At 37.3% G+C, this 14,510-nt stretch overlaps 1 protein-coding gene across 3 annotated transcripts in view; it reads left to right on the top strand.

Annotated features, from left to right (window-relative positions):
- Positions 1–14,510, top strand: part of LOC126276266 (uncharacterized) — a 76,582-nt gene that overhangs the window by 9,077 nt on the left and 52,995 nt on the right. For 2 of the 3 annotated variants that reach the window (XM_049977262.1, XM_049977263.1), the window contains one exon: positions 3,104–3,292. In XM_049977262.1, the coding sequence (XP_049833219.1) occupies positions 3,116–3,292 (177 nt within the window). In that variant the 5' untranslated portion in view covers positions 3,104–3,115. Of the gene's footprint in view, positions 1–3,103; positions 3,293–14,510 lie in introns of those variants that run through there. The other variant, XM_049977264.1, reaches the window with a different exon arrangement.

Raw genomic sequence — 14,510 nt, 5'->3', positions numbered from 1 at the left:
TCAAAATCTTTGCAGGTGTCTCTTTAGTACCAGTACATTACATTCTGCACAGAAATTAGTCATCTTAGATTTAAAAATCTAGTCAGTTGTCGTGCTTCATTTCTCTATCATTGTAAGAATAATATGAATATAAACATGGCGTGATACGTATATTCTTCCGCATTTGCTGTTGTCTCACTCTAGTTTCGTAGTTTATTATGCAGACAGGATTTAAATGAGATAGTAGCAAACACCAAACAATACATGGCAAAATGTTTATATTCATATTATTCTTATGGTGAAGAGAATACTGCATGTGATTCACAATTCATAAAAGTTCCTATTAGCAACCATTTCTCCCCACAGGTAGGAAAAAATTCAGAATGTAGAGATGGCCATATTGACAAAAACCTCAAACAGTCTTGCCAGTCAGATTTTCGTAGTACACTGAAATGCTGCTACATTCGAAGATGAACAATACGGAATTTGTATTTACTTCGTTGGACAATGTATGAAAATGCAGTGGTCGAAACTTGGGGTGGAGAAAAAAGCTTGTCTTCATCTTCTTTTTTTTAATTTATTTACCGGATCAGAGGTTTTGGCGCCAGTATTTATCTTTGTGCCTGCAAAGCAAGCCTGTGTAGCGCTACATATATTCGACGGCAGAAGTTAGTTGTGGCGGCACCTACCAACATTTTTCAGAACTTCCACTTACTTTGTACTCGATTCTAAGCTGCAGTCGGTTTTTTGGATTACAAAAACTTGAATAAAAGTGCGGCTTAGATTTGAGTAAATACGGTAATATAAAACATTAACAGCAAGTGTTGTAACACACTTCCCTGGGGCACACCTGTAATTACTTCCACATTTGACATTGACGTGCCAACCAAGATTACCTGCTGTGCATTGACAACAGCCGGCAGGCATACCGACAAAGCAGTACGTCGTGCCCGTAGATCAATGGTAATTCGGCAGCTTCAGCATAAAGACTCTCGATGGGACTGGTATAGAATGCTCCAGTTGCAAGTCGTAACCCCCGATGATGGATGGAGTTGAGATGGCGTAAGAAGGATGAGCAGCTGGAGAGACATTTTCCAGTGAAGCGGTGCTGAGAGGAACACAAGAAACAAGACATGTCCAAAGAAGAGACAAAACTTGTAGGACACATTTTGAGGCCCAACAACACCATTGGACCTTTAGCAGAAGGAACTATTGAGGGAAAGAATTCTAAGGGACGTCATACATGCAGCATGTTATGATGTGGAAGGCACTACATACACAGAAATGAAGAGTAAGGCACACGGAAGAGGGGAATGGTGTAACCCAAGCTTGGGATTGAACACTAAAGAGAAAAGATTGGAATTAGTGTAACTTGACTTACTGGTTTTCAATCGTTCTGAAGCATTAAAAGTTAAAGCTATCTCTGAACATTTTCATTGTATACCTCTTCTTCAAGCACTGTTTGATGAGAGGCAGTGGATATAACTTTTTATTTTCTTTTTTTGTCAAGTACATACTGTGCAAATCTTGTAAAGTACATTTCTTCCTCCTTTTCAGATTTAGAGAAATAAAATGAGTGTGGATATTTTTTACTAATGTGTGTGCTCAGATGGTTTCTACAATTTCATTGTTGTCTGCTGACACATGCATTGATTTATTCCACATTATCTGAGGTTCTCTTTGTTGGTATCTACATTATATAATGAATGAGAGAAATCACCACCCTTATGATTTTTCGATTAGGGTGTATTTCATTGCTTTAGGTTTTGTAGTTTTTGTAACCTGTTGAGTTTATTGTTATCGTCACCATCATCATTAGTAATTCATGTCTTTGCAGTGCCTTAAAAATGTGTGCTTCAGTTCTGTGTTGGTTTCCCTAAATAATATATAAAATAATTGTTTATTGTGTCCATTGCTGTCATCCTGCTTTGACATTGTTGGTGTTATTTTTTCAAGTGAAGGTTATGATGATGACAGGTTTGCAGTGTATCCAAAGGTTTAGGTTAGGATGTGATAGTTTTGTTGTGAGGTGATGAAGCAAGTGAATGTGTCAGAAGCATTGTGATAACAGGCTGACCCCTAATGTAGCACAAGGTCTAAGATAGTTCTGTAGGCAAAGGTTTAGTTGAAATCTGGCAAAGAATAAATTTAATGTGATGCTCTCTTTTATATTGTGCATCCTGTGATTAATTTTTGTCCCAGCTGAAGACTCCTGTTTCTCGTCACTGTCTTGGTTTTTCAAGTCTATAATGTGTTACGTGTTAACAACAGTGACCCTGTCCATAACTTTGATATTTAGTGTTTTTTTTATAGTGTGCAACTACTGAATTAAGTGTGAACCTCATGGTTACATAGTGCTTACTAATAAAACTTGTTGAGAGTGCATTGCTCGAAGTTGATTGGCTGCATAATATTCTTAAATACTTCTGTCAGTTCCTTGAAGGCATGATCGCTATGTCGTCCCCCCTCTCCATCCATAGATTCCTGTTTCAATCCACCAATGACTAAGCACTTTTAAATTGTTCTTGTATCATCCGAGCTTCATACTCACATAGGTTTCTTTCTAACAAGGAATTTTCTTTCTTCACTGCCTCCAGTAGTCACATATCCCACAAATTTTTAATCTCTGACCTTGTGGGTTGAAGCAATACAAAATATGCTTTTGCAGCTTAATGTATCTACTACCCAGTTCATAAAACTCAATACCTTGTCCTTAAATTGGCTGCATACATCCTGAAATTACATAGCTTTTAATATTTTGTTTTGTATGTAAAATGTGATTTAGTAAACCTTCTAAAAGCCTGAGACTGTATTGTTACGTTTATATTGTACTGAGATTTTGGGCTTCATTTGACTGCATAGGGCTTTGAATGAACTCACTTCTCAGTTTATAAAGGAGTGCATATAATTTTGATACATTCTTTCAATGAGGCCCCAGATCTGTGCATAACTCACCTATAATGAACGTGTTGTGGAGGAGCCAACGCATGCTAAATGCACTGCACCCCCCCCCCACCCCCCCCCCCCCCCCCCCCACACACACACAAAACTTACAATTTTTTCCTTTTTAACACAGGGACTATGTTCTCATCAGTATAATGCTACTGTATATATTCATTTTCAGGATTAGAGTAGCATGAAGTATCCACAGCTGGTGTCAATGCCCTCTACTGTCCAGGACTGGCTTGACGAGCAGCTTGAAGCTCGTGGCATTGATGCAGTGGTTTATACCCGCTACATCTTCAGTCTTCTGCAAAGAGATACCTTGGACTTGTCTGACGATCTCCTTACTCTTTCTTCTAGCAAGAGCAAGGTAGGTATACTGGAAACTAAACTTTCTGCTGTGAAGTGAGACATCTGTGACACCACAGAAAAACTGGTGAAAATGATATCAGTTGCATGTGGAAGCAAGATGAGCATTTTGCTGATTGTAATATCTCTTTTAGTAACTGAAGTAACATAAATATTACTGAAGCCATTTAATGCAATTATGTATTGTCTGAATTTTTATTGATAGGGAATTAGTTTTCAGTTAACGTAAGAGATATAGCGCAATTTTGGCGTATTTCCATCAAAATTTTCAGTCTTAAATTGCTATTACTACATGTAACTAAACAGGAACTTTGCATTGTGCTAAAAATGTAGAACATTTTTCCTGTGGTGAAACACATGGACCAGGAAAAGAAAAATTTTGTAGAGTAGAGTTTGTTGAAAGGGTTTGTAGTATTTGACATTAATCTCTTAATAGTTAGCACATTTCATGCTCTTCACTTTGAACTTGTAGGATATAAGTGGTACATTAATAATGCAAAACAAAACATTGTAGTATAAGATACATTCATGCCTTGTAAGTGAAATACACAGAAGATCAGCACCGTACTTCTGTTATGTTTATCCATAAAATCAATTACTTGGGCAGAGCTGCATTTTTTAAATTCACTGTGCCTCTTTACATAATTTAATCTTAAATTATTGTAGTGCATAAGTATCTTTTCTCAGTTAACCTTGATTTGAAATCACAACTTGTATGTGTGTACCCACCATAGTGCACTGTAAAATGGCGGAATGTATCTTGTTTTCCGTATAATTTTTTTACCTGTGTTATCCCGTGTAAAAACAGTTTTAGAAGATGCCTGCCATGTTGGCCGCACCTCTGTGTGGTAGTCGGTAAATAGTCTAGTTCAGTAATTGACAGTTGTTACATCATCAAAGTCAGATTTTTTCTCTATTGTGATTGGTTTGAAACTTGCCTGCACGAAGCTGTTGGTATATAGCAGAACAACTGTAGTGGTGGGTCCTGTAGCGGTGATGGTACCGGTCAAAGTGATCTTGCCTATATAATAATAGTATGAAGAATGCAGCACATATTCGACAAATATCAACCATGCTGTACAGGTTTACTGCTTAATGAAAGGACACGTCAGTTCCTAAATCATTCTCAAACCCTTTTCTTTCCCCTTATGTCCAACCACTGTATCGCCATCAAATGTTGCATTGCATGCATTGTGGTCAGGTGGGGTACAAGGCTTCTCATGTGATCTCAAGGAACATAAATGTTATTAGGTAGCTAGTAATAATTAACCCTTAAACTGCTGCAGTTTGTTTTGTCCCTTGTTGTGTTGGCCCTGTTGGTGTTATTGGCAATCTGTCCAGTTGTTTGCAAAATCCGTGCACTGGGACTGAGTTACACCCATGACCTACCTTCCCTTGTACTGAGCATTTTCTAGGGTACAGTGGCTCTTCTGTTTGTTGCTTTGTGTTTGGTCAGTTCTTAGAAAGCTTAAATCAGGGTTTGTGTAAGGTATTTGGATGCTTAAAGTTATTGATTTTGAAGTTGCTGTTCAGATGATTTACTGCACAGACTCAGTCATTGAAATTGCTTTTCTGGGCTCTGAGTTACATTTTATTCTCCTAAACAGTTCATTGTTCCATGCTCTTCCCTATAACGCATGCTTGCTTAGTGTGTTTGTATGTCAAAATCTCCTGTCATGGCTTTATTATAGGGATGTGCTACTAAGAGGAGGTTGCATGATGCATTCTGCACTTAGGACAGTGGATTTTTGTGTACAGTTGCCCGTGTGCTGTGTCTGTCGCAAAACATACATCGCAGGTGCTGTGTGCCCTACTTACTGGCAACTCAGTGGCAAATGCCACAGCAGGTCTCTGTTTCTGCTTCTGACTCTACCTAGAATAATTTACATACTCAGAAATATACTGTGATTTGTTCCTGGCTTAATAGTTGCCTCTTTTTTTAAGCCATCCCTAGTGAACACTATTGTGGCTAACCAATATAACATGTTTCAAGCGCATGCTACAGCTGGAATGATCTTATTTCTTGAAGCATCACATGTTAACTGCTTATTTTTATTGTACATCACCCCACCACCTGCCTTCTTATGTGCACACCATATTTCAAAAGGAATATACATGACCATCTGTTATACCACTTTAATGTACCAACACTTACTGTGAACTATAGCAAGAACTTTTCATGTTGCTTTAGTTAGTTTAATGAGATCTGTTTCGTAATTTCCTGTAAGATTTTTCCTTAAATTTTAGCAAATTTGAGTATTTAGTCACAAGCACTGATTTCCCATATCTTATGATGATGATGGTTTCTCCCTATGTAGGTCGGTGTGAACAAAATATTTTTGCATTTGGAGGAGAAATTTGATGATTGAAAATTCGTAGGAAGATACCACCTGGACAAGAAACTTGTTTTAATGATGTCCACCTGAAATCCTGTATCGTATCCATGACACTCTTTCTCCTATTTGTAGATAATACAAAACATGCTGCTGTTCTTTGAACTTTCTCGATGTATCCTATCTCGTACGGATCCCACACCGTGTGGCTGTACTCCAAAAGAGGACGACAAGCATGGTATAGGCAGTCTCTTTAATAGATCTGTTGCATCTTCTAAGTGTTCTGCCAATAAAGCACTTTCATGGATGACCTCACACTTCATCGTTAGCGGTCAATTGCCTATTTTCACACCACACAGATAGCTCTTCTAAATCAGTTTGTAATTTTGTTAATCTTCTGATGACTTTACTGCTAGACGATAAACAATAGCATAATCTGCAAACAACTTAAGAAGGCTGTTGAGATTGTCTCCCAAATCATGTACATAGATAAGGAACAGCAAAGGGCCTATAGCACTACCTTAGCGAGTGCCAGAAATCGCTTCTGTTTTACACAGTGACTTTCCATCAGTTACTACGAACTGTGACCTCTCTGACAGCATATCAGGAATCCAGTCACATAACCAAGGCGATATTCCATAAGCACACCATCTCGTTAAAAGCTGCTTGTGTGGTACAGTGTTAAAAGCCTTCCAGAAATCCAAAAATACGAAATCAGTTTGATATCACTTGTCAATAGCACTCAACACTTAGTGCAAGTAAAGAGCTAGTTGTGTTTCACAAGAACTATGCTTTCGAAATCCATGATGACTGTGTGTCATTAGACCATTTTCTTCGATGTAGTTGATAATGTTCAAACACAATATATGTTCCAAACTCCTGCTGCATATTGACGTTAATGATATGGAACTCTAATTTAATGGATTACTCCTACTACCTTTCTTGAATATTGGTGTGACCTGTGCAATTTTCCAGTCTTCGGGTATGGATCTTTCATCAAGCGAATGATTGTATATGATACAGTATGGAGCTATTGTGTCAGCATACTCTGAAGGGAGCCTAACTGGTATACAATCTGGACAGGAAGACTTGCTTCTAAGTGAATTAAGTTCCTTCACTACTCTGAGGATATCTACTTCTATGTTACTCGTGTTGGCAGCTGTTCTTGATTCGAATTCTGGAATATTTACCTCATCTCCTTTGGTGAAGGAATTTCAGAACACTGTGTTTAGTATCTCTGCTTTGGCAGCACTGTTTTTTGATAGTATCTCTATTGCTGTCATGCAAAGAAGGTATTGATTGTGTCTTGCCACTAGCATACTTCACATACAACTAAAATCTCTCTTAATATTCGGCCAGGTTTCGAGACAGTTTTGTTGTGGAAACTATTATAAGCATCTCACGTTGAAGTCCGTGCTAAATTTTGAGCTTCTATAAAATATTGTCAATCTTGGAGATTTTGCGTCTGTTTAAATTTGGCATGTTTTTTCATTGTTTCTGCAACAATGTTCTGATCCATTTTGTGTACCAAGGATGATCAGCTTCGTTGTTTGTAAATTTATTTGGTATAAATCTCTCAATTGCTGCCGATAATATTTCTTTGCATTCAAGCCACATCTGGTATTTATCTTCTTTTTGAATAGGTACATTTTTCATTTATTTTTGGAGGATTTGTGGGTTACAATACTCAATCTCGCTACGACAACCCCGTGTTCACGAGTCCTGTATACGTTTTGATGCTCTTTATTATCTCGGATTATTTGTTCAAGTGTGTTTTCACAAACGTTTACTATTTGCGTGGCCTCATGAACTAACTGCTTGAAATTATTTTCAGAGAATGCATTTAGCACAATTTTAGATGATGTTTTATGTCTAGCTCCGGAATTAAATGTGTATTTTTGCCAACATATAGAGTGTAAATTAAAGTTGTCACCATTTATAATTGTATGAGTCAGGTACGTGTTTGAAGTCAAACTCAAGTTTACTTTGAACGTTTCAGCAATTGCATTATATGATCTGGGAGGTCAGTAAAAGGATCCAGTTATTATTAAATTCCAGTCGCCAAGAATGACGTCTGCCCATACTAACTCACGGGAACTATCTACTTCAATTTTGCGACAAGGTAAACTACTGCAAACAAAAACAAACACGTCCCCGCTAACTGTGTTTAGCCTATTCTTTTCGGAACACCATTTGCTTCTTCACAAAAATTTTGGCTGAACTTATCTCTGGCTTTAGCCAGCTTTCAGTGCCCATAACAATTTAAGCACCAGTGCTTCCTATTAGCGCTCAGAGCTCTGGTACTTCCCAACACAGCTACGAAAATTTGCAATTGTTATACTGATGGTTCCTGTATCTACATTCTTCCTGTGTTCGGCCTGCACCCTTTGCGACTGAAGCCCTTTTTGTGTTTACTGGAGACCTGTAACCTAGAAAACTGAACAGCCCACATGACACATCCCCTGCTAGCTGTGTGGTCGCTTCCTGTGTGTTGTGGATTCCTGACCTATACAGTGAAACCATTATGAAATGTTACTACTGTGACAGGGTATCACAAATCCAGTCTCATAACTGAGAGGATTTGCATAAGCACACAATTTGATTAAAAGCCACTTGTGAGGTACAGTGTCAAAAGCCTCCAGGAAATCCAAAAATTGGGAATCTATTTGAAATCCTTTGTCAGTATCACTTGGCACTTCAAATTGGTAAAGAGCTATTTGTGTTTCATGAGACGGTGTTTCCTCGGGGTGTATACAACCCGGTAGATATGGGACAAACCTTGGAATTTTTTAGAACTCCGTGAATTCTTTGTTGTTTTAGTTTTCAGTTAAATTTTTGTAATTTTGACTGGGAATAATCAATACTCTAACAAAGGATATTACTGTATCCATCTACTGCAGAATAAGACTGCAGCATTAAAAAATGAATGAGAGAAAAAATTAAAATAAAACTTAAATTGCAAAGGAAATGTGGCATATAAAGTAATACAGTGCATGTACAAGCATCTGCCAACAACAAAATGTGTCAAAGACTGCAGCAAGACTATAAAATGCTTCATAACAACAAATTGCCTCAGATGAGTGTGATGTCATAACGGTTTACGTTAGAGTAATTTATGCAGTTACAAGCGGGCTCATGCACACACGCAGTTGAGTTGCCTATGAGTAACTTTTTCTCCTACTTCTAGTTACGAAAAAAGTGGCTGTTGGCTGTGTAAGCAGCAGTGGCAGCAAGCAACTGCATGGTATACTCAGAAAAATTTTACTGGCACACCCAAGCTGCCAGATTCACTCATGCACAGCGGGCTCGGATCTAGTGGGGGAGGGGAGGGGGGAGGCAACCGAGGCAATTTCGGGGGAAGGGTCAAATTCATATTCTTGAAGAAAAAAAATCTTGTTTCACAGAGCACCTAGCATCCAGCATATGTCGGTCTATTGATTATTCGTAAGATTTTGAAACACTCCCCTGCTGGTTTTTTGACGTTTTTGGACACATTCTACGTTGATTTCTGAATGAATTATTTTTGAATGCGTGGATAATGTATGTGGTGTCTCTGCCAGGGGAATCCTCGTCACATCTAGAAATGAACTTTCCTGCAGACAAAACGGGACGGGGCTATACGAGCTGAGCGGAATAAAGCCGAACCGGTGAACGCCAACTGCTGCTTGTTTATGTTGTTGATTCTACTACTTTTTGGTCTCTTGCATGAGAATCTGGAGTGTATGAATGAAATATTAAACTATTTCCTAACATAAAGTATTTTGACTGTATTAGGCCCAATATGTATTTTGTATTTGTACTTCGTGAGTTATATTGTCATACTATAAAAATGATCATTATTGCCAAAACAGTCTCGCTTATTTGGTGTGTGTTACAATTGCCGCAACAATTTTATGCAGCACACAATGACATAATAGATGTAATCAGATTGAGAAACTGCACCAATCTTGGGTACTATTTGTATTAACAGCTTTTTCACTAGGGTTTGGGTAACCTATATTTAATTTTGTCACAGAAGAGCAAGTTACTAGCTAATAGGCAATAAAGACTTCAGATTTTCTGAAGACTTCTTGTTCTCCGGGTTACAAATAACCCTATCCAGTATTAATTGCGATTTTTTTAAATTTATTATTATTACGTTCTGATGTGCAGAGCGTGACCCATGTTTACATTTAGTGATTTTTCTGTCTCCTCTTAGTTTACTGCTTTCCCATCAGATGAAAACAAGATGGATTTCTGTGGCTTGGAGCTATCAAGTGAATTAAAATACATTCTCATAATTGTGGAAGGCTAAAATAAGTTGGTAGTTTCAGATTTTGTTTTATTTCCACCTTTCTGACAGTAAAGCATTAATCGCCTTGCAGAACAATAAAGTTATTTTTGTTGGTTCGCTAAAGAAATTTGGCTTTTGTTAAGCTTTCCTGCTGAAGCTGTAAATTTATTTGAAATGAATTGTTCAATTCCACATTATTGGCTAGTTTCAACTGTTTGCTGCATTTCAAGTTCACGTTTTCATCTTCTAGCAAGTATGGCACAATGCCATAATAAAGAACCAAACATGAGATAATACAGTACTGGTACTGTCATTGGGAATCTGGACATACGAATGCGCGCTTTAAGGTGAACTATGCATTTTAGTATGGTTCATGAAATTCTGACGCTCTTGGAGTATCCTCTAATGTCTTGTTTCTTTTATGACAAAATGTAAGAAAGATCTTCTAATGTTTTACATGTACGAACATACTGGATTCTTACGTTGCCGTACGTGCATAAGTACAGTGATGCCTCTTATCTGGCTCTCTCTGACACTGCTGAAATGAATCTATTTCCGACAGGTCACAGGAAAATGTTGGGAATTGTGAGTCAAAAACCATTGTTTTCCAGGTTAATTTCCTTTTATGCAAGATGAACTATGTGTGAGAATGTACGATGAATTTCTTAAATCACATAGCGTTTGCTCTCATTCAAAAAACAACTCTTTGATGACGAGCCATTTGGAAGAATTTTGAGCCCAGAAGATCAGAGATTTTTTTCGGTGTTAAAAAATTTTACTGGCATATTTGTGTGATGCATCTTAAAGTGAAACATGCGCTAAACAGATCAACATTATATGCGAGAGCTTTTCTTTTCTTATAGTAACACTATGTATATTAACTTAAACCATTAGCTTTTCCTTTTGGTTGAATTTGAATTTATACTTTCGTAATACGAAAACATGCGGTGTACATGTTGCTGCACATCAAAGATCTTTCCAAAACGTGTTACTTCTCCCGAGTTTCGTTTTCTAAAGTACTGAGAAATTCTACACTGCTGTATAAAACCATATCCAGTCAAAGGATTGGTAAGTTTTACAGTTGCAACAGAAAGTATACTGTCACTTAACATGCAAAAGGAGTATTTTCACCAGGGAGAAAATGTATTTTTAACCGGGAGATCCAGGAATTTTTTTCCTTGTACGCGTATATGCCCTGTTCCTAAATCTGTTTTGACTGTGTGTCAATAGCCTGTTCTCCTTTAGGTAATTGAAACAGTATATGTTCCAAAATCCTGCTGCATACTGATGTTAATGATATGTGCCTGTAATTTATAGGATTACTCCTATTGCCCTTTTTGCATACTAGTGTGACCTGTGTAAGTTTGCTGTCTTTTGGTATGGATTTTTCATGAGCAAGTGGCTGTATATGATTGTTAAGTATGGAGATAATGCATCAGCATATCTAATTGGTGCACAGTCTGAACCAGAAGACTTGCTTTTGTTAAGTGATTTAAATTGCTTCACTATCTGAGGATATATACTTTTAAGTAACTCATGTTGGCAGCTGTTCTTGACTTGAATTCTGCAATATTTACTTAGTCTTCTGTGGTGAAGGAATTTTGGAAGGCTGCATTTAGTAACTTTGCTTTAGTAGCACTGGCATCAGTAGTGTTTCCATTGCCGTTGCAGAGAGAAGGCATTTATTCTCTTGTGCTGCTAGCATACTTTAAGTAGGACTAGAATATCTTTGGATTTTGTGCTAGGTTTTGAGACAGTTTCATTGTGGAAACTATTATAATCATCTCATAGTGAAGTCTGCACTAAATTTCGAGCTTCAATAAAAGATTATTAATTTTGGGATTTTACATTTTTTTAAATTTGGCATGCCTTTTTTCCATTGTTTCCGCAACAGTATTCTGACCCATTACTTGTGTACCGAGGGGAATCAGCTCCATTGTTTGTTAATTTATTTGGTGTAAATCTTTAACTCAGTGATGATTAAATTTTAGTTTTGTTTACATAATCAAAATAAATGCTGCTTAATTTAAAGTGTCAAACTATTATTCTTAATCTGTACCAATGCAGTAACTTTCCTGAAAAAAAAAAAAAAAAAAAAAAAAAAAAAAAAAAAAAAAAAAAACCCACAACTTTCAACGGAAGATATCTGTGTGCCATAATTTATTACATTTCTAGCAATTTTAGCTCCAATACAAATTTCCCTAGGCAATTTTCAAAATGGAATAATCAAGTTTTCTAAACATATTTTATTGGTGTCTGAATGCCAGTTACTTGTCAGAAATAGACAATTATGTAAGACTTTGATTCATTGATGCATTGTAAACCACTAATTATTGTATGTCATGTATCAAACAAGTATAAAATTGTCTGAAATTTGTGACATTTGAGGGTTTCAGTGCAGAAGTTAACCTGTTCACCTGATGAGTAGATTCAAAGTAAAAAACTTTCTGTATTTTTCATCCTTTTTTTAAAAATTGGGGTTTTGACTGGCACTGGGATTTTTTTAATACAGTTTTTTCATGCAGTTTTTAATCTCAAAACATGGAACAACACATTAGTATATTTTATGTCTGCATCCATACACACATCCTGTTTCAAACTGTGCATCTATACATTGTTGTAGCTTTCTTTGAGTGTTGACTGTCAAAACATTTTGAAAAGTCCTGGTAGGAAAACGGAAATCTTGCAATCTGATCACATTTATCTGCCACCTGTGCAAAAAGAACTACTTGTACATCTTCAGTCTTCCTTACTTATTCTACTTACAGCCTGAAAATGTGGTAAACTTGCTCCTACCCCTTAGTTGAAGCCTTCATCACATTGTGGTTTTTTGATTCTTTCACCGATCTTTATCAGTGTCCTGTCTTGAATATTTCTCTGGTATTAAGGGTGGGCAAACTGGACTTTCTTTGCTTCAGTTTGCTCTGTGTAGGAGGTTGCATAGTTTCTATGAACAGTATCACATGTGGTTGTTACATGGTTGGGAAACCAAAGGGATAGTTCTGGGCTTGAATACCAATTGTCAACATAGAAAGTTCGTCTCTGTTCCAAATATACTTTCATATGTGTTGCCACTTTCACCAAATTGTTGAAGACAGATTCCAGTGTAATGCCTGTGTACACAATAAAATCCAGAACATAACCAGCCTGGACAGAATGTTCTGTTTCTAAGATAATTGCCCTTTTGACAACAAATGGCTTTAGTCAGTGCTGTGGGTAATACACAAAATTTATCAAAAATGTTTCTGGTCTTGAATAACCTTTCGCTTTGTTACTAGCAGAGTTATTATTAAAATTAAACATTCTCAAAATTAACTGAATACTGTTGCTGAACACACATTCATCCAAGAATATCACTAATTTTCAGTATTTTCATGTGAGCCAAGAGGAGACAAATAGCAATGAAGATATATAAAGTTCTCAAACCCCTGTTCTTTCAGCCTGTACAATTGAGAACGCTCCGATACTGGTGTATGTCTTGGTGTAGAAAAAATTAAAGAAATGTTCTCTTCCACCATAATCTGTATTTGTGCCTGGAGGTGAATTGTGAAACATATGCACAAATCATTCAGATGTGTTGCTAAATCGTGTGTTTGCAGGCCTTAAGTTTATGAAGAATTTTCATCCCTTGTTGAACCAAACAGATGTGTTAAAAACAAAGATTCCAAGACTTACCAAGCGGGAAAGCGCCGGCAGACAGGCACATGAACAAAACACACAAACACACACACAGAATTACGAGCTTTCGCAACTGGCAGTTGCTTCGTCAGGAAAGAGGGAAGGAGAGGGAAAAATGAAAGGATGTGGGTTTTAAGGGAGAGGGTAAGGAGTCATTCCAATCCCGGGAGCGGAAAGACTTCCCTTAGGGGAAAAAAAGGACAGGTGTACACTCGCACACACACACACACACACATATCCATCCGCACATACACAGACACAAGCAGACATATTTAAAGGCAAAGAGTTAAGGGCAGAGATGTAAAATGTATGGTAGATTACGGAAAAATGGAAGATGAATACAAAGTGAAACTTCTTGTACAAACGAAAAGAGAAAGTAAGACGATAGAGAAGATTTCGAAATGCAACAGAGACAATAACAAACGTAATTGTTGGGTTCAAATTAATGACGATGTAAATAAAACAGAAAGAAACTTCCACATGGGAAAAATATATTAAAAACAAAGATTCCAAGACTTACCAAGCGGGAAAGCGCCGGCAGACAGGCACATGAACAAAACACACAAACACACGCACAGAATTACGAGCTTTCGCAACTGGCAGTTGCTTCGTCAGGAAAGAGGGAAAAATGAAAGGATGTGGGTTTTAAGGGAGAGGGTAAGGAGTCATTCCAATCCCGGGAGCGGAAAGACTTCCCTTAGGGGAAAAAAAGGACAGGTGTACACTCGCACACACACACACATATCCATCCGCACATACACAGACACAAGCAGACATATTTAAAGGCAAAGAGTTAAGGGCAGAGATGTAAAATGTATGGTAGATTACGGAAAAATGGAAGATGAATACAAAGTGAAACTTCTTGTACAAACGAAAAGAGAAAGTAAGACGATAGATTGTACCATTTGTTGCATATGACTCAAAATTGTTCCTTA

Source organism: Schistocerca gregaria, chromosome 1 (genome assembly GCF_023897955.1).
Source record: "Schistocerca gregaria isolate iqSchGreg1 chromosome 1, iqSchGreg1.2, whole genome shotgun sequence".
Classification (NCBI taxonomy): Eukaryota; Metazoa; Arthropoda; class Insecta; order Orthoptera; family Acrididae; genus Schistocerca; species Schistocerca gregaria.
Note: the sequence above shows the minus strand (reverse complement) of the source record. Positions and strands in the feature narration are given on the sequence as shown.